Source organism: Callorhinchus milii, unplaced genomic scaffold, assembly GCF_018977255.1.
Source record: "Callorhinchus milii isolate IMCB2004 unplaced genomic scaffold, IMCB_Cmil_1.0 Scaffold24, whole genome shotgun sequence".
NCBI lineage: Eukaryota > Metazoa > Chordata > Chondrichthyes > Chimaeriformes > Callorhinchidae > Callorhinchus > Callorhinchus milii.
Window position 1 is genome coordinate 9,674,218 of NW_024704765.1, and position 20,842 is coordinate 9,695,059.

The window sequence follows — 20,842 nt, forward strand, 5'->3', positions numbered from 1 at the left end:
AGTTTGAGAGGTGGAAATGGGATTGCATTTCTTGTTATTGTTCCAACCTTCCCCCCCCCCCCCAAAAACACTTAAAAAAAAAACTTCTTCTTCAAAAAAAGCTTTTATAGCTTAAAAAAAGAATTTCTTACTGCGGCGTTGAGTTATTTTTCCCCAAGGCTCATGAACCCAAATGTATTTATTCTAGCTGTAAATTCTGTTCGGCCTCGTCTATTAATAACCATCTTGTGTTGCTTGTTTTATGGTTGACTTATTTTTAATAAACTTGCTACCCCCCCCCCCCCACCCCCTTTATGTTGTACTTGTTGGTGACGCCTTCCTCGTTTTGTCCTCCATCACTCATGTTTTTTTTTGTGTGGGCCTCGCTTCTTTGTTTACTTCACTCTCTGCCGTTTCTGTTTCCTCGTTGCCATCTTGCTGGTCAGATATTGACTCCAAGGACATGTGATCTTTTTGCGGATTCCTTTGGAGTGTTCTCTCCAAAGCAGGTTGGTGCACGTGACAAATGTTGGGATTTACTGCAGTGAAACTCTGCTGTCGAAATGTTCCATTGCTGATGGCGTTAATAATAATAATAACAATACTAATCATACAATAGAAAATTATGTTTACGCAACGCTTTTCATGTCAGGAAGACATCCCAAGGCGCTGGACAGTCAGGGGTGTGGGCCCGGGTAGGGGGGATCAGGAAGGGTATGAGTGTGGTTGAAGAAGAGAGTCTTTGAGATGTGCCTTGAAGGACGGAAGTGAAGATGATGATAATAATAATAATAATAATAATAATCCTTGCATTTGATATAGCGCCCGATGCAAATATACAATGCAAGGATTATTATTACTTTCACTGAATATAACAGTGTTGCTATTGTATAGAAATTATTGTAAATTCAACCTTCACTTGCACTCTTCGGGCACCTTATCGCACCGTAACGCCTCGAGGAGCTTTGCGGTCGTTCATGTCGAATGTAGTGACTGTTCTCTTTTGCTGGCATCACGGTAAGTAAGTCATGTGTTGTAAGTAAACGCTTCCACTCGATTTAAGACTGTTGACCCATTGAGAACATTGATTGCTCTCTTTTGTCTCAGCTCTTACAATAGCCTGTAGCCACAGCTCTTGTAGCCACAGCTCTTGTAAGAAGAAAAGAACGTAAGAAATGCTGGACGCAAAATAACTAAGGCCCATCTCGTTCCCCTTCCAGCTTCCTGGCGGTCGCTCGCACATATGTCCCGAACTACCTACGTACTGTATCCCACAATGTTACTTCCTAAAAGAAAACTATCTAATCTGTGTTTGAAAGAATCAACACTTCCTGCTTCAACCGTCTCCCCAGGGAGCCTGTTCCCCAGGTTCGCTATTCGCTCACTGAAATAGTGTTTGCGCAGATTTGTTCCGAATTTCCCCACTTCAATCGCAAGCCGTGTCCTCTGGTTTTACTATTCTGGACAAGTTGAAACAGCCTGTCGTGGTCTATATTGCCTCGCCTCTTCAGAATCTTGTAGGAGGACTCGATTCCCTCAAGCAACTCACCATTGCCATGATTTTTATTCCCCCTTCTCTTCCCCCTCCCCTCTGCCCCGCACTCCCTATTTTTTGTTTTCGTTGGCAAAAGAGAAGTGCTGCATTTTTCCCTCCCGAGACTCTCCTCCACTGAAGGACGCAGTGACTCAGGCTATCACAGATGGTGTTGGCTGGCATCCAGCACGTCAGCCAAGGCCAATCTCGATGCGTGAGCCTGGACAACGAGTGTCTGAGCTGAGATTTGACTGCGGGAGTCGTCATAACTAATCACTACTTTATCCTTCCCCCAAACTCACTTCCAGCACATCTGTTTGAAAGCAGATTTTGTTGCTATTTTTAAATTTGATGGGCCCTGGTCCTAGTTTCCTGGTTTATAGGATAGGTCTGTCTTGTGTGTTAGGGGAAAAAAATGAACTGACAGACTGTCTGAATGCAGCCTGTGTTTTTCCAAAATGACTTCTATATATCTATATCGAGCAAATGATCAATTCTTACTGTTGAGCTGTTTTTTTTGTTACAGACGCCACATCTGGTGAACCTTAATGAGGATCCACTGATGTCAGAATGTCTCCTGTACTATATCAAAGATGGCATCACAAGGTAATAATCGTACAGCAAAATCAAATCCCTGATAAACTGACTGACTGGAACGTTGTCGTTAAACTATAGTAATAATCCTGGCTTTTGACACAGCGTCGGGAGGAAGTCCCAAAGCGCTTCACAGGAATCGCTGGAAAGCGTAGTGACTGTGTTGTTGTGTAAAGAAAACGCGGTGGCAAACAGGCAGGAAGCAAGTGACCACAATTTTATCTGGGTGGGTAAATGTTGCTCCAGGACACCAGGAGAAACTCCCTCCTATTTTTTTTTTCGGTGGGACCTCGGTTTAACGCCTCATCTGAAGGGCAGTGCTAACGACAATACAATGCTCGAGTTGGAGTGTCAGCCGAGACCAGGTAAAATCTTTTGTCTTGAGGGCCGGATGAAATCATCTGCTGGGCCAGTTGGACCACCGCGGCCTAGACTATGTGACCTCAAGGTCCCGACGCGGAGCTCGAACCCACACCTTCTGACTCGGGGGCGAGAGTCCGGCGAGACCGAGCCAGACTGGCGCAGAGTGAATGAGCGCCATTGTTCCTAAATCCTCAAATCGCTTAAAACGGTCCCGACGTTCTGCTTCGTATCAGGGTTGGCCAAGCGGACGCCGAGAGACGTCAGGATATTGTCCTCAGCGGGGCGCACATCAAAGAGGAGCACTGCAGCTTCAGGAGCGACAAGATTCAGAACGGAGAAGGTAGGAATGGCTGGGAAACGGCGCCTGTTTTTAGTTTATTTACTTGTTCGTTTGTTTGTTTGTTTGGGGCAGCCGGGTGTCTTGACACACGTGGAAACCCACCACCGTTGCTTAAGAGTATCCGAACCAAGCTGCGAATTCCGTGCATCCCACCCACACGTGGAAATCCCAGAGATCGGTTGTTGTTGGAACGGATCGCGCTCTGCTCTCTCTGCGTCCCGCTTGCCTAATTCCAGAAATTATTTCCTTCGTTGCTAGTTATTGTCACTCTGGTCCCCTGCGAAGCGTCGGAAACGTACGTGAACGGCAAGAGAGTCACCACGCCAGTGAAACTGCGTTCAGGTAAGTTGTTAAGGTCTCCCATCCGTTGCCATCCATAAAATCCAAATCATTCAAAACTCTGCCGCCCGCATTCTCACCCGCACGAAACTCTGCTCCTCGATCCCCCCAGTCCTGGCCAGACTGCACTGACTCCTGTCCCAGAGAGGATCGACTTCAAGATCCTCACCCTCGTATTCAAGTCCCTGCACTCCTCCACCCCCCAAGACCTCTCTGACCTCCTCAGCACAGTACCCGTTGCCTTTGTTCCTCCGGGTCTGACCTCCTCCTTGTCCCCCGAGTCCTCCGCTCCACCCTCGGCGGCCGTGCCTTCAGTCACTGTACCCCGAGCTCTGGATCTGCCGTCCTCACTCCCTTCGCCTCGCCCCTCTCTTCCTACTTTCAGGTTTCTGCTGAAGACCTTTCTTTTCGACCGCTCCTTTGGTCACCTTCCCCCCCCTCCCCTCCCCCCCTGGGCTCGGCCCCGGGATCCGTTACTGTAAAGCGCTCTGAGACGCCGTCCGGCGTGGGGGGCGCTATATAAATCCAAAATGTTGTTGTTGTTCAGTGAAAGCTCGATCTCTTAACTGAACAAGATTTTTAAATTATTATATCATATTACTGTTTGTGAATCTGAAACCCTTTAGCTTTGCGACGTCCTTGGAGATGGAGAAAAAGGTTAAATGTTTTTTTTTTGCGCCGATAAAAATAATCTCCCGAGCCTTGTCTCAGGACATTTCCTCACTTGTTTCAGGCAACCGCATTATCATGGGCAAGAATCACGTGTTCCGATTCACTCACCCCGAGCAGGCCCGAGCGGAGCGGGAGAAAACACCTTCCGCAGAAACCCCGGTGGAGCCCGTGGACTGGGCATTTGCTCAGAGGGAACTTCTGGAGAAGCAGGGGATAGACATGAAACAAGAGATGGAGAAAAGGTCAATAATAATATTTTTTTTAAAACAAAATACAAATCCCTGAGCCTCGCTGGGTGGGGTGGGGGGGGCTGGGATAATGATTCCTTCAAAAAAAAATAATAAATCGGTCACTCAGTCCAATCCATCGCTTTGCGTTGTGTGCCATTGGCTGCCGCGTTTCGCTCAGGTAATATACAGTCAATTTGCTTTACCGTATAATTCCGCGAGGGGCTTCGAGACGTCTCGAAGACCGTGATAAGGCGCCGTATCAAATGCAAGGATTATTATTGTTGTTGTTATTATTATTTTACTGCGTCCTGGCATTGTGCAGACATGGGGGTGAAGTGGATAAAAAGTGTCCTAGGACAGCCTCACTGAGAGCCATTAGCATAAAGTAGACAACTTGCTTGAAGGGCTTTGAGTGCAGAGTCTGTGCTATTCTCCCGGGTCTTGTTATGGGTGTGAGAATAGAGAAATAATGTGTCCCGAAATCCATCTGAACCCAACAGGCTTCAGGAAATGGAGATCCTGTACAAGAAAGAAAAGGAGGAGGCCGACCTTCTGCTGGAACAACAGCGCCTGGTAAGCTTTCGTCTTTCATTTCGACACTAATTGTCTGTTCGATTACCTATTGCAGGGTGGTCCAACTGGCGGCCCGCGGGCCGCATCCGGCCCCCACAACCCCCACGCCCTCCATTTCAACCGGCCCACCCACTCCCTCCCCTCCATAACCCGTAAATGTTACGTTTCTGGAAGGGAAACGCAAAAATATTGCTCAACTTGGACGTTTCTCAAATAGGGCACCCAGCCCTCAGCAGCCAAAAGGTTGGACCACCCTGATATTGTATAGATAGGTCTGACTATAGTGAATAGTGATAGTGGATTGTTTAATGCTCGCTTGCGTGTTTTCTGGACCACTACTAATACCGCACAGTCTTTACCTTGTTGTTGTTGGGTTGGGTGGGGGTAGAACCTCGAGAATGGCTCTTTCTTTTAAGAAAAACTGCACGGCACAATCTTGCATGGTACTCAGTCTTTGTTTCGACCTGCTGGGGACTACCGAGGTACTTCATGTTTGGACGATGTCCCACCAAGCGCAACCCATTCAAAAATAGAAAAATAATAATAACAATTTGGTCACTCAATTCACGACTGTTTGTGTGGGGACACTGCTGTGCGCAATTGGCTGCCGCGTTTCGCCCACAAATGGACAGTCTATTCACTTTACAGTATATTCTGTAAAGCGCTTTGAGACGTCTCAATGACGTGATAAGGCGCTGTATCAAATGCAAGGATTATTATTATTCAGGGAGCTCAGGATTAGCGCTGAACAAGGGGCTTCCGTTTATGGGGCAAAAATCCTCACGAGTATTTTTGTTGGGTGTTTTTTTTTGCAAAGGAAAAGAATCGACACCAGTTTAGATTTACCATATTTTTAGCTAGGAAGGGGGAAGGTGACTTCTGGCGGTAGCTTTCAAGGCTCTATTTTAAGACGGATAGAGTAGAGGCGAGATATAGGGAAGTACCCCGTGTAAAGGGCGCTATATAAATGCAAATTGTTGTTGTTGTAGCACCAAAGGTTAGGGGCATAGAATCTGAAGGGTCATTTGTATCTCACCTTTTACGTCGGGAGGACGTCACGAAGGCAAATAAATCGAAGGAGAATAAACGATTGTATTGTGACTATCTCGATGCTTGTGTGAATTGGCTCCGCTCGCTTTGACTTTGAATACAATTGGTTTCGGATTTTGTACACCACATAATCAGCTGTGAAGAAGTATATCGTAACATTTCCTGGTTAGGATGTGAAAATAGTTGCTCGTATTAATTGTGGGTGTGTGTGTGGGGGTGGTGTGTGTGTCTGTGCGTGTGCGTGTGTGTGTATGTGTGTGTGTGTGGGCACGCGCACATGTAGATAAACTCTTTACGTGGCGTGTAACCTTTAAGCCCCATACGTCATAAGTTGAATTTAAGCTCCAAACCAAAGTAATATGATCCAGTCCAAATCATTCACTTGGGTCCAATCAATAACCTTTTCATTGATTATTTTTTTAATTTTTGAAACGTGCTTTAAAAGCAAAACAACATATCCCTTTTTCTTCCCTCCACGTGACAATTAAGTGAAAGGACCAGAGGAGAATTTTTTTTTTTTTACCCAGAGAGTTGTTTCGATCTGGAACGCACTGCTTGAAAAGGTGGTGGAAGCCGATTCAACGGGAGCTTTCAAAAGGGAAGTGGATAGGTACTTAAAAAGGAAAACATTGCAGGTCTAGGGGCTAAGAGGGGAGGGGAGTGGGACCAGTAGGCAGCTCTTTCAAAGAGCCAACCCAGGCAAGATGGGCCGAATGGCCTCCTTCTGTGCTGTAAGATTCTATGATTCTTTAACGGCTGAAGAGAGGCCAGCATCATATGATAATAGACCTTTTTAGACTTACTTTTATCTAGTCACCTTTAGTCTCCATTGCAAGCCATACATTCCTGTCTGCAGTCTCTTTTCCTCTCCACCTTCACGTGGATTAAACGCCAGCTCTGGGTTAAGGCATAGTTGCCTTGATCAGTACGTTCCACTGTAATAACACCGTTGAGATGTGTGATTGTGATTGGGGTCAGTTCTCTGAATTAGTCTCTGACGGTAGTCTTTATCCACTCGTTGAATCTCTTGTTGAAAATATTCATATTTTTGGTAGGTCAGGGTATCAAGCGATATTAGGGCAAGGGCGGGTAATTGGTGTTGAGGTACAGATCAGCCATGATCTTAGAGAATGGCGGAACAGGCTCAAGGGGCTGAATGGCCTCCTCCTATTCCTGCGTACAAAAGAAAATACGAAATGGAAGGCTTTTATTCTTCATCCCCACCCCGTCAAATGCATGTGTTTTTTTTTAAAAAAAAGTTCGCTTACTTTTCTGCGGAGACTTGAAATTCTCAGTTTGGACATCAAACGTACTGCCGGGAAACACGAGGGCAATCTGCCATTGCTGTTGAAATTTCGTTGCGAAAATATTCCTTGGGTGGTTTTGTGTTTTCGAGCACAAAGGTCTGGAGTTTGTTCCGAAGCAATGCTGTTTACGTAACCTTGCGTGTTTCAATGATCCAAAAAAAAAAAATGGGGGTCGTGTCGTTTTGTTTGTATGTTTGTTCGTTCGTTCCCCCTTTTCAATTACCAAACTGTGTTCTGTATTAGACAATAAAATAAAAAGTGATTAACCTGCTTTTGTCTTAGTACTCACTGACTTTGGGTGTTGGCTGCTCTGAATTTTAACTGCATCTATTTGTCACCATCTCTTGCTACTAACCCACTTTAACTACAGTTACATTCGAGATCCAAACCCATTACACTTATGACATGTCCCTTTAAATGGAGATGGGTGGGTGGGTGTGGGGGGGGAAAGGCAGTCGCAATATTTTTTGCATGAAAGCTCGTAGCATGTCTGGGGTGCAGCTTTGACGTCGAGAAGGTAACGTGTTAGTTTAGGTAACAATGAGGGAGAGCGAACGTGTGTACAATACTGTGTCGGTCGTTGTTTCTGAACATTAAAAGTTGGGGAAATATCCGATTCCCTCTTCCCCCACACACTCCCCCTCTCCCCATCATACAAGTTTACGATGCACAAAGTTGTGGCGCGAAATACACCAAAAGGTTTTAATTTGAAGTAATTTTTGAATCAATCCCGAATTTCTCCTGCCCCCCCCCCCCCCAAAAAAAAATTATTTGGAGCGCGTGACATCTCGAGCTATCCAACTCAACTTTTTTAATTTGCTTGTGAGAGAACAACAGATGAAGACATCTAACGAGGCTAATTCTCAACTAAAAGTCTCAACAAATGTCCACTTCACAGCTCAAAACAATTAAGAGTTTCTAAACGATTCCTTTTGGGGACAGTCCAAGACTTCCGAACCATACTCGCGTTTGATTTTGTACCAAAACTTTACGCATTATTTACTTATTTCACCATCGTTTTCTTTTAATCTCCATTGCTTGAAAAATTATTATTATTATAATTATTATTATTATAAATTTTTCTTTGGATTTCCGAGCTTCCTTTGAGTTTCGTTTTTAATTTTGGTTCTTTTGGGCATTTTTTTTTTTTTTTTCCTTTTCCCCCACCCCGCTCCCCCCTCCCCACCCCTCTTCTCTCTCTCTCTCTCTCTCTCTTCCCTAAAGGACGCTGATTCTGATAGTGGGGATGATTCAGACAAGAGATCTTGCGAAGAGAGTTGGCGCCTAATAATCTCCCTGAGAGAAAAGCTGCCTCCCAGCAAGTTACAAGCCATTGTAAAAAAATGCGGGTTACCTAGTAGCGGCAAAAAACGAGACCAGATCAAAGCTTACCAGATCCCGCCGAGACGCAAAGTCACTAAGGACCCGAAATGGGTGACCTTTTCCGATCTAAAGATCCAGGCGGTCAAAGAGATCTGTTATGAGGTGGCCCTGAATGATTTCCAGCACACTAGGCAGGAGATCGAGGCTCTGGCCATCGTTAAGATGAAAGAGCTCTCGTTCGTCTACGGGAAGAAGGACCCGAACGAGAAGGATTCCTGGCGCGCCGTGGCGAGGGACGTGTGGGACACTGTCGGGGTGGGCGAGGAGCGGATCGAAGACTTGCTGAGCCCGGTCAAGACGCCCTGCGACGTGCAGGACCTCAAATGTCACGTGGAACACCTGGAAGACATCTTGCAGGACGTCAAGAAGCAGAACAACCTGAAAGACGAGGAGATCAAGGTGCTGAGGGACAAGATGCTAAAGATGGAGAGGGTCCTGCCGCTCATGGACTTGCGCGGGCAGCGAATGGGCCACCGGGCGGACATCCTGAGGATTAAAAATCAGGAGAACCGGGAGGCTGACCCGGAGGACGAGACAGAGGGGGATTTCGAGAAGGAAGCTCAGGTCCTGAACCGGATGCTGGAGGACACTTCGTTCAGGCGCGGCCGGCTGCAGTGGATGAAGGAAGAGCAGAGCCGTCTGAAGAACCTCCAGCAGCAGGAGATCTCCAAGCAGCTGAGGAGACGTAGCGGGCCCCACCGCTTCATCCCGCCCGAAAACCGCAAGCTGCGCTTCCCTTTCAAGAGCAGCCCCAGCCACCGCAACACCTGGAGCCCCGGCACCCACATCATCATCACCGACAGCGAGGCCGTGGAGTTCGTGGTCGAGCGGGAGCCGAAGGAGGCCGAGGGCGAGGGCAGAGAGGTGGGGGAGCGGACGCAGAGCCAGCCCGGAGGGTGGCAGCCACGCGAGCCGGGCAGGGGGCAACACCAGAGCCATGGCCACGGGCAGCAGCTGAAGAACGAGCAGCGCGGGGCTGGCCGATGGCGCAGCAACTCATTCAACGGTGGCTCCCAGCGCGGCCTGAGACGTCAGGCGTCAACCTCCACCGAGTCTCTGCCGTCGTCCGACAGCGGTCGCCGAACGCCCGAGTTCCAGGCCCAACAGCAGCAACACTGGCACCACAACCCTCACCCTCACCGCCAGCCTCACTACAACAGGGGCTCCTCCTCGGAGAATTGTCCCAACCCCTCCTGGCACAACAACAGGACTGAGCGACAGCACCACAACCATTACACCCTCCCACCGAGAATGCGTCGGCAGAACTCTGCCCCGAACCTCAAAGCACGAGAAACGACCGTGTAAGGCGCCCGCCGCCGGAACCAGTCAGCGCCTCAGGGCATCCTCCCCGACCTGAAAGGCTGGCACTGATCTGCAGTGAATCCTCCCGGCGGTCGCTTGACATGTCGTGACCCGCACAATATTACTGTATCCCTTGATGTTATTTCCCCAACCGAAATCTGTCTCGTTTGTTCTCAAAAGAGTCCGACCACTTTATAATCGGCGCTAAGTTGCCCGACGCCCGTTATGTTTCCGCGCCGGAGCTCGGCCCTGACGGTTTGCGCCAGTCGTCTTTTAAAACGTACGGTCCCCGTCTGATGCGACTTGTCAGGGCAGTTTGTTGGTTGCCGTACGTCGCTGCTGCTGCCGCCGCTGTTGTTGTTCTTCTTCAATTGGAGTTGACGCGCGAGACGGCAAAATGGGATCCGTTTTAAAAAAATAAATAAATAATAATAATCTGTTCATCTAATTGGGGAGTTTTTGAAAGGGGACCCTCCAAAACACAAAATCCACTCACCTACTTAATGCATCCCAAACATTCTTCCCGATCAGATGATCAGGTTACACCCCTCCCCACTCCCTCCTTCCCCCCCTTCCCATCATCAGCCCGTTTTGCCCCCAAAATACACAGTGGATCCGCTTTACAGTATATTCTGTGAAGCGCTTTGGGACGTCTCAACGACGTGATAAGGCGCCTTATCAAACCTAAGGATAATTATTAGTATTATTGTTGTTATTATTACTGTGTCTCCGAAGTGCATCAAGGATGTGAACTGACGGCACTTGGTTAGCGTCGCAGCAAATCCCGTGAAGGCGCTTTCAGAAGATCTCTTGACCCGTAAGGCGCTGTATCAAATGCAAGGATTGCACATCGGGTTCTGTGAGGGAGTTGCACAATTTACCCAATTTATTCTAAGCCTTGTAATAGCTGAAGTTGCGCCCACAAAATACACAGTCAATTCACTTTACAGTATATTCCGTGAGGCGCTTTTGAGGCGTCTCGCAGACGTGATAAGGTGCCGTATCAAATGCAAGGATTATTATCCTAAGAAGTGGTGTGCAAGTCAGCCATCAATTTCAGACCTGTTCAATGGAAAATTATGACATTTTCCCAGTAATCTCACAAGTGCTTTTCCTGGCGTCGTTTGGCTCTCTTATTTTTGTTTAACTTGTATTTTGGATTTGTTTCGCGCCTCGGTGAGTCTCACGTTCTCTGCTCCTTTCCCCGGCCAGAAACACTGAGCAGTTTTTTTTTAAAAGAAATACGTTAAGTTCTTTGAAGCCGAAAGTTGCACTTTCTGCAAAGAAGCTCACAGTTTCCCAGAGAATGTTTTTTTTTCTTTTGAGTAAAGCAGAACGAGTACATTTCAAACAGCGAATCCTCAGGTGTGTACATTCACCTCAAAACCCGCACAGCTACACACAGACTATCCTGTCAGGTGCTTCGAGACATTCGCGATGACGCGATTAGGCAAGGATTTTTATTAGTTTTATTATCTTATAACGTACCTTGATATGAATCGCGCAATTCAAGTAAAAACCACTTTGTGCAAATTATCCATTGGTTTGCCAACCCTTCTACCCAGGATTATCAGGGCCTCTTGCTATTTATTCCTTTACATTAGCCCGTCAGAATTTATTCGCCCTGCCCGCCTTCCATTGCTACTGATCCCAATCCCAGCTCGGGTGCAAATGCTTGACTGTCCAGCGCCTTGGGACGTCCTCTCGACATGAAAGGCGCTCTAACAAATCTACAGTCATTTGTTGTTGTTGTTGTTGTTGTTGTTGAGGTGATCCCTGGGTTTTGGGGCTGGACATTCTTAGTTCATTCTGTTTTGAATTTGCGTTACTTCCAGTCCAAAGGCATCCAGTTCAGCCTGCATTCACAGGTGTAGTTGACCGGTGCTTTTTTTTTTCTCTCAACTTGGCTACACATCTTAATGGATCCCTCTCCGTAGAAAACATCCACCGTAAACCCTACCAGTTTGCAGTTTGGGACCCAGCGTTGGTTTTTAACGATAAAAGTGCACGCTCGCGAATTCTGTTTGTCCGTCGGGCTGTTCTTAAACGGCCGCTGCTTTTAAAACGATTGCAGATTGACATTAAGGACGTTTGGTGAGGGGATGTGAGGGTGTGGGGGGGGGAGAGAAAGGAAGGGGGAGTCACAGAAAGTTCATGAGAAACTTTGTTCTACCGGTGGATGGTTGAATTGTTCACTTGTAAAATGTGCCTTTTTGTTTTGTAAATGGACATCTTTGGTGCATTCACTGAGCCTGAAGCACAGTGTAAGACCTAGCGGTTCCAGCTTGCTCTGTAATTTTAATTTCGAGATGCGTGACTCGCGTAATTGTGAAAGCACAAAGATGGCACGGTGACTTCTGCCTCCCGATGCGATTACGATTCACGGACTGTATTCTCGGTTCCCGGTTCGAACCAGTTGTATGGGTCTCCCGTCAAATAAAGTGCAACGTGCCACCTCCACGATGTGTGGCGGTGTTGTTATTAAAAAAAAACAAATCCTGTCTTCTGGAAATGCTTTGGTTGCAGAAAGTCATAGAAACAGCCTGGAGGTTGTCGGTTTCCATTGTTTTATATATATAATCTATGTATTTAATATAGTGCCTTAGTCCGTCGACGAGGAGTCTCAAAGTGCTTGACAGGATATACGGTATATTTTGTGAGTGAAACGCAGCGGCCAATCGCGCACAGAAAATAATTTAAATTTATTGTAACTGAAGTGTTTTGCCGGGTCACGACTGTTTGTGGGGACACTGTTGTGCGCAATTGGCTGCCGTGTTTCGCCCACAAAATATATAGGCAATCCGGCTTACAGTGTATCCTGTGAAGCCTCCTTCTGTGCTGTAAGATTCTATGATTCTCTGAGATGTGGGGTGAGGAGCTGTCTGATTTTGCTTGGCCCTCCCACCCCACCCATCCACCCTCTTTTCCTGGAGCTATTGAGGATTATAACCCTCCCGCGCCCCCGACTGCTGCCTAACCGAGACCAACTCACTCAGCACAGACTGGAGATTGAACCAGAGGACTTGCGGGTTTGTGCTCCTCTGATTTCACTCCCTCTAACGAGCGAGCTTTTAATGTTTCCGTTCCTGTAATTGAATCTAGTAAGAGATGAGGGAGGGGTGAAATCCCACTGTCGAGATGATGGAATCTTCCGCACTCATTCTTACACGTCAAAACATCCCGACAGAACGACTTGGTTGGTCCAAAATTGTTGCAAGTTTGAAGCCAGTTGTCTGTAAGTTTCTTTTAGCTCTGTTTACCTCGCAGTAAGTAGGAACCCGATTGCTAAATCGACTGGTGGATCGCTTGCCAGGGGGTAATAATCCCTCCCCCACCCCCTCAAAAGTAAAATGGGATCACTCGATCCACGACTGTTTGTGGGACGCTGCTGTGCGCAGTTGGCTGCCGCGTTTCGTCCGCAAGATACACAGTCGCTCCGCTTTACAGTATATTCTGTGAAGCGCTTTGGGACGTCCTCCCGACGTGAAAAGCGCTATATCAAATGCAAGGATTATTATTAATATTCTGTGAAGCGCCTTTGAGACATCTCGACGACGTGATAAGGCGCTGAGTCAAATGCAAGGATTAGAATTACTATTAACTGAGGACTGCAAAAAAAAAATCAGTCTTACCGTTAAGATTGAATTCTTCAACTTGCCAAGTTCCAGGTGCTCTGAAATGCGGCATAAATAGCTCTGTGTGTCATTTCTATCCACCTGTTGGTTAATTAAATGGCTTGGCCTTTCTGACATCTCGGATGAGGATTGAACCATTGCCGCTTAAATTAGAAATCTCAACCCCCTCCCCCGAACCAACACCGCGCTATTGAACGATAATTTTTTTTGTTCAGCCGGGTGTCTGACACACAAGCAGAAACCCCTGCTGAAGAGTATTCAAACCGCGCTGCAAATTCCATGCATCCCATCTACACGTGGAGGTTCCAGATATTCTTATTGAAAGAAACCCTCAAAAATGCTAGTGAATAAGCCCTCCCCATCCCTTCTAATCCCCCCCCACCCCTCCCCTCAGCGTCACAAATCTCCACCGACCCAGTGTGTGGCTACAGTCTCCTTCTCCAAAGGTAGGTCTTGTGTTGCCTTGGTGCTTTTGTTAGGTATTTAAAAGCTGCAGTTAAAGAAACCGCGGGAAAATAAATGACCCTTTCCATTAATGTACAGGTAAAGAGAAGATCAAACTGGTGCTTTTGGTAAAGCTGCGTTGTACGGTTGGAATACACTTGAGGGTAATTAACGACTGGAACTGGAGCCAGGAGGGTGGTTGAGGCCTGGGCAATGGGACTCATTTAAACCCATGGCTTGATAGTTATACATAAATGATGCGGGTTGCAAAAATAAAACGCCATGGTGGGGGTGGGGGGACACACGGGGTGAATCAGAGGATGAGGCTTGGCCGGGCCGGGCCGGGCTGATCAGTGGCAAATGAAGTTCAATGTTGAAATTCAAGGGAAAACTGCGCAAAGGAAATCAACGATAGGAAGGATGTTTGCTGCACGGATGTGATAGAACTCTCCAAAGGGGAGGTTGAAAGAGGTCGAGACGTGTTGGTTGATTCGATGCTCACTGGGTAAATAGGAGTGAAGGAACTAAATAGTGTGAGGCAGTAAAACAAAAGGTGACAGGATCCTGAACCAAACTGGCAAACAAGTTGTCGTCAGATCCACAGAAGTATGTCGTGCAGTGCTTTGGTCTGTTTCCATCTCGACTACTGTGTACAGCTCTGTCTGTCGTAGGGTAAGTGGAGGAGGGGAAAGGCAAGGAGGGCAACTAAGTTATTACATGAAACAAAAGGCAAAATGCTGCAGATGCTAGAAATCTGAAATAAAAATGGAAGTGGCTGGGAACACGCAGCAGGTCAGGCAGCATCTATGGAGAGAGGAAAGTGAGTTAATGTTTCAGATCGATGACCTTTCGTCAGAAGTGATTACATGGTCTGATCCTCAGTGTTTGAGGGACGAGGTCTGAAAGACAACTAGGTAAATTGGACTGTTGTGCATAGGATTGCACGGTCGAAGAGGTAGCTTTAAAGTCCTGTAGAGAGGGAGGGAGTTCCCAGAGGGAAGCGGTGTAGTGACTGAGCCTTGGAATGGGTCGGATGGACGAGGAACCCACTGCAGGCTCGAATTTGTCGAGTGGAGTGGGGAGCGAGTGGGGGAGTGAGGTTGGAGGAAGTCACAGAGGTAAGGATGTAGTCCCAAACCTTCATTTAACCTTTATTTAAGACTTCTGTTTATAGACCCCGCTGCTTCTCTGCTGTTGTCCATCCTTCCACATTGCCTTCTCTTCTGCCTTTGCCGCCAGGACTACGAGAGTAAGCTGGAGGCCTTGCAGAAGCAAGTGGAAACTCGCTCGCTGGCTGCCGAGACCACAGAGGAAGAGGAGGAAGAAGAGGAAGAAGAAGGTAATGCCTTGACGCCGGCTTCACTTCACCCACAAACACACCGTCTTTACAGTATATTTGTATAACTGTGCGCAGTTGGCTGCCGCGTTTGGCCCACAGAATATACAGCCAATTCACTGTGAAGGGCTTTGAGACGTCTCAACGATGGGATAAGGTGCTATATCAACTGCAAGGATTATTATTATTATTATGTTCTGTAAAGCGCCCGCCTGCCTGCTCAAACACCTTGTGTGTTTATCCCCTTGTTGTACTCTCACACTCACAAAATACACATTCTTGGAGACAGTGAGTTTTCAGGCAAATCAGACCCCCCTTCAAACAACAACAACAACATCCTTTAACTGAGACAGTGCCAGCCACGTTCTTCCAATTGAGGCAGCGAGTCAGTCAGTTCCAGCTACCTGTGGGGGGTGGTGTAAATGATCGAAACAATACCAGGCCACATCCTGACAGGCGTCGAGTCTCCACTCAAACGAGTATTCAACAACAACTTGCATTTATACATAGCCCCCTTCAAGCGGGGTAGGGTCCCAGAGCGCTTGGGTATTGGCGCAAATTATTATTGTTAAGGGGATATATCCTCCCTTCGCACGGTGGGGATGGGCCGTTTTCCCCTTTTTAATTAACTTAACAACAACTCACAGATCTGGTGTTTCCTCTGCCAGTGCCTTGGACGCAGCGGGAGTGTGACTTGGCTCGATGGGCCTACAGGAAGTGGAGGTACCACCAGTTCACATCTTTGCGAGACCAGCTTTGGGGAAGCGCCGTCTACCTGAAGGAGGCCAACGCCATTAGCGTTGAGCTGAAGAAAAAGGTACGTGTAATATAACGTCAATAATAACAATCCTTGCCTTTGCTGGAGCGCTTTACCCTCCAGTGCCCTCCAGCTGCCTCGAAGCTCTTCACAGGGTTATTACTGCAAAGTGTGTATTTTTGAACGAAATGTGGGCGCCAGTTTGCGCACAGCGACGTCCCACAAACAGCTTTGGAGCGAGTGAGTGAGTGACCGATTTTATTTGTCGGCCAGGACGCCGGCAGAGAGAAACGCCCTTCGGTTTCCTCGTGGTGCCGTGGGATCTTTAACGTCCACCTGAACAGGCAGGCGGGACCTCGGTTTAACATTTCATCTGAAATGCTGCTCGCACACTGGCTGAAAACACAGTCACTCCACTTTACAGTGATATCCTGTGAAGCGCTTTGAGACGTCTCAACGATGTGATACGGCGCAGTATCAAATGTAACTATTATTATTTTAGTAGTGCGTTTTGAGGCNTTTTTTTTCACCCGTCTCTCTCTTGACTCCAGGTCCAATTCCAGTTTGTGCTCCTGACGGACACCCTGTATTCCCCACTTCCCCCTGAACTGCTCCCTCTCGAGGCAGAAAAAGACCTCGATGTCCGTCTGTTCCCCAGGACTGTTGTGGCCGTAGAGGTGCAGGATCTGAAAAACGGTGCAACGCATTATTGGTCCTTGGAGAAACTCAAGTAAGCATTTAACCTGGTGACGTGCAGGGTGTCCACAAAGTCCTGTTACCCCCAGGTGTGTTCTTTCTACGGTGCACTGACCCAACAACTGAAACGTGTGTAGGAATCTTGATCATTGTATTTAGAAGTACTTAATTGTATTCAGTACAAGTGTGCAACTGTATTTAGACATCCAGAGCATTGGTGTGTATGTGGGTGTGTGTGCGTGTGAACGCCATCATTTTCATGGCAGATAAAGACCCATCACCGTGTTCGGTGCTATATCTTCCGTAACACGGATAGAGAGAGCGACCAGGAAGTTACTGGTGTCAACATTGTTATACTCGACTCCACTGCCAACAGAAAACATTGTAAGGGGGGGGGGGGAAACATTGGGGTAACAGGACTTTGTGAACATCATGTAGATTGTCAGCCTGGCTCAGTCAGGTGTAAGTTCAAGCCCCATGTAGTCAGGACTTGTAGACCAGGCTGATGCCTCAGTGTGGTGCTGGGGAGGCTTTGCAACGTCAAAGATGCCCACCTTTTGGATGAAAGGTCCTACTGAGATCTCAGCTTTCCGCTCAGGTGGACGTTAAAGACCCCATTGGCAAAGAAAAGAGAGTTTAACCCAGTGTCCTGGCCAACAGCCCCCAGCTAACTTGGTCATTCGCAATGAAGCCATGTGTTGACTATACAGTAGTGGGGTTGGACGCTGAGCAAGTGAGAACAACAACGATGACGACAAATCACATTTACACAGCACCTTTCACGTCAGGAGGATGTCCCAAGGCGCTGGGCAGTCAGGGATCTGCTCCAGGGATCTGCTGATGGTTGGGATCAGGAGGGGTGGAGGGCGGGGGAGGGTTAGGGGTAGGAGGGTGATCGAAGGCACGGTCGAAGAGCAGGGTCTTGAGAAGAGGGGAGCAGGTCGACCAGGTTCAGAAGAATGCAGGGCGCAGGTAAGAGCAGAGAGCCTGGATGGCTTTGGGTAAATATCCCCAGTTTGACTGAGGTCCCCAACCAGCCCGTGCTGTGGTTTACAGACAAAGGTTGGAACTGATGCGGGAGATGTATGACAGGGCCGGAGAAATGGCATCCAGCACTCAAGACGACGGTGAGAATGTGATGACAGGCAATGACCCGTTCTACGACCGCTTTCATTGGTTTAAGCTGGTGGGAAGGTACGTCCGTCAGTATTTCTTTCTTCTCAACCCCCCCCCCCCAAAGAAATAAGTTCTGTGTCGATCATTGTGTAACAGTAAAAGCACTGCTAGTTGTGGTTCTCGCTTCCAGATACTTTGAATGTTTGGAGCGATTCTTTTCCCCCTCAGTTGTTTCTGCAATCAGCAGACTTGAACGAACAAACTTCCAACCCTCAAGGTCGTTTTGTGCCAAAGTGGAAAACCACACAGACGTTTGGAGACCTGAGCTGAAGGTCAACTCACGGAAAAAGGAATGAAAGTCCTTCTCCGTTGGTTGTAAAGTGCCCTGAAATGGGCACAGCTCAGACAGGGAGAGCTCGGTTAGCATGTCCTTGGAGCTATCGCCTGTGGTTTGAGCCTTAATTATGGGTCAAACACACCTTAGATCTGCAAACACGAGACAAAGGAAAAGACATTCCATTTTCCACATTCCACCCTGACCTCAGAAATGACTAAACCCATTCAGGAGAGAGAGTTATTAGTGATGGCTTTTGTTTCCTTGTTGAAAGTTTTGGATAAACTTAACGAGCTGGTGTGGAGATCTGTTACAAGGGATTCACTGCAGCCCCAGTTCATTGGTTCTAACTCATTTATTTTTCTCCCCCTCTCCGTCTGTTTAAAACGTCCGTCTGTTTAAAGGTATTGTCGACTTTCAAGCACACGGACTCGAACGGTCCATTTTCCTCCCATTTTTTTGCCACTAGTGTCGGTCGAGAAGGCGAGAGAGAGATAGAGAGAGAGGGAAAAAAAACAATAACCTTTCTTGCCCTTAACTGTACTCCAGTTCCCCAATTTTCCACGGCTGTGTGAACGAGCACCTTGCCGATCGCACACCCTCGCCTACCTTCTCCACCGCTGACTCGGACATCACCGAGCTGGCCGACGAGCAGCAGGACGAGATCGAGGACCTGGAGGACGAGGCTTTCGGGGACGACACGGGTTCCGACCTGGGCAACGAAGAGGGCTCGGACATCTTCAGCGACGGACAGGACCCGTTTTACGACCGATCTCCCTGGTTCATTTTAGTGGGAAGGTTGGTGAGGTTTCTTGGAGAACAGTGGGAAAGGGACAAGCTCTTTTCAATTTTGATACGAAAGCCTGTTTTTTTTTCCTCGTTTTTTTATATATATATATACACACACAAAAAAATGATATATATATACGTAAATAACTACCACTGTATTAAAATTCTACGGAACCCGATTTTGCTCTTGTTGTATTTACTCCATTCGTAGGTTAACGATGCCTCGTGTCTTGACATTAGGATTTTTAATTTGTCTGAAACCAAATGGTAAATATCTCCCATTATTGAATTGTAGAATCTTACAGCGCAGAAGGAGGCCATTCGGCCCATCGTGCCTGTGCCGGCTCTTTGAAAGAGCTGCCAACTGGTCCCACTCCCTTGCTCTCACCTGTGTGAAAAAAAAAGTACCATCCAATTCCCTTTTGAAAGCTACTATTGAATCTGCTTCCACCACCTTTTCAGGCAGTGCGTTCCAGACCGTAACAACTCTCTGGGTTTAAAAAAAATTCTCCTCTTCTCCCCTTTGGTTCTTTGGCCAATTTCGTCACCGTCAGTTCCGTTTCAGGCTGGAATTCCCCAAACTTCAGGCCTTGGGTTGGGCACGACTGGTAATTGTCTGCATAGACGGCCAATGCAATAATAATACTAGTACATCCGAGAAACGTCGACTATCTTTTTTGACAAAATATGGCGCAAACTGCAACTCAACCCGAGGAACGCAATTGGTGGGATTTTGCTGTTATCACAAATCACTTTAGCAAAAGCGCATAATAGGAATTAGGGAATGTTATTCCTTTTCAGTCACTGTGGAGCTATCCGACCCACTTTACCGTAGCGGGTAAATTGACCACAGAGATTATGTGGTTCAAAAGAATACCAATAACCTTACGCACCCAATGATCTTTCAATTCAACTGTGCCAACAGCACAGTACAATAAGGGAAGCAGATTATAGTAGGATATAAGTGATTTTTAAAAAAAAAATAAAGTACTGCATAAGGAATTTTAACATTTCTTGTTACTTTGTAAACTTGTGCAATGGAGAGCATTCTTATTATCATACCCAAAGCGCTCGACTCGTTTGTTAAGTGCTATATTCATACCTCTTATGGATTCAAGGCAGGTCTAGATGAGGGGGTGGTGGTGAGGGAGGTCAAATCGAGGAGAAACTGGTCAAAAGCCGCAATGAATGAAAATAAAGGCTCTTTCTAAGAAACCAGCATTGTTTAGAAGTTGGTTATTTGGAATTTACGATTAAAGTCTGGATATTTCTTAGTCGGTGAATTCAAGTTAACTGTGAGTAATTTTCGTGTCCTGTCATATGACCCTAAAATTTATGGGGGTAATAATTCCTTCAAAAGAATAATACTAATAATAAAATGGGTCACTCCAACCACGACTGTTTGTGGGGACGCGGCCGCGCGCGATTGGCTGCCGCGTTTTGCCCTCAAAATATACAGTCGCTTCACTTTACAGTCTATTCTGTGAAGTGCTTCGAGACGTCTCGAAGACGCGATAAGGCGCGAAATCAAATGCCGGGATTATTGTGATTATTATAAAGCGGAATAAGAGAATGATCAGATCGAGGTGTGAAATGGTATGACAATAAGTCTTTTTTTTAATGCTCTGGTTGCGTGTGTGGGTGTGTGAGCGCGCGTGCGCGTGTGTAAATTGCGGATGAATTTAATTCTCTCTGTTAAAAGAGCTTGACCCTTTTTCCCATCTCCCATGGCATGCTGGGACCATTCCCTTAAAGACACTTTTTTTCCAAAAAAAAATTAATTTCCGAAATGAATTTTATTATTTTTTTTGAAATTTTTAATTTTTAATTTTTTTTAATTAAAAAAAATCACATGAAACAAAAATCTGGAAAGTTTTCATGTCCTCAAATACTTGAGCGTTCCCAAAATCGGCGTTATTACCCTCACTATTTTGGCTGTAAACCTTTATTTTCGGTTTTGGATTGTTTCGGTTTTTCTTCTGAATTGTTTTGGAAGTTCCTTTTATGGTTTTGTTTTTTGTTTGTTTGTTTTGTTTGTTGGACATGCCTTTTTTACCTCACCAGTCTTA

General features: G+C 46.8%; 1 protein-coding gene across 7 annotated transcripts in view; it reads left to right on the top strand.

Moving 5' to 3' along the window:
• Nucleotides 1-20,842, top strand: part of kif1b (kinesin family member 1B) — a 93,469-nt gene that overhangs the window by 52,183 nt on the left and 20,444 nt on the right. For 6 of the 7 annotated variants that reach the window (XM_007902154.2, XM_042343502.1, XM_007902151.2 and 3 more), the window contains 10 exons: nt 2,040-2,119; nt 2,704-2,810; nt 3,069-3,152; nt 3,883-4,063; nt 4,552-4,624; nt 14,985-15,084; nt 15,750-15,898; nt 16,390-16,568; nt 17,591-17,728; nt 18,534-18,782. In XM_007902154.2, coding sequence (XP_007900345.1) covers nt 2,040-2,119; nt 2,704-2,810; nt 3,069-3,152; nt 3,883-4,063; nt 4,552-4,624; nt 14,985-15,084; nt 15,750-15,898; nt 16,390-16,568; nt 17,591-17,728; nt 18,534-18,782 — 1,340 coding nt within the window. Of the gene's footprint in view, nt 1-2,039; nt 2,120-2,703; nt 2,811-3,068; nt 3,153-3,882; nt 4,064-4,551; nt 4,625-8,205; nt 10,223-14,984; nt 15,085-15,749; nt 15,899-16,389; nt 16,569-17,590; nt 17,729-18,533; nt 18,783-20,842 lie in introns of those variants that run through there. The other variant, XM_042343504.1, reaches the window with a different exon arrangement.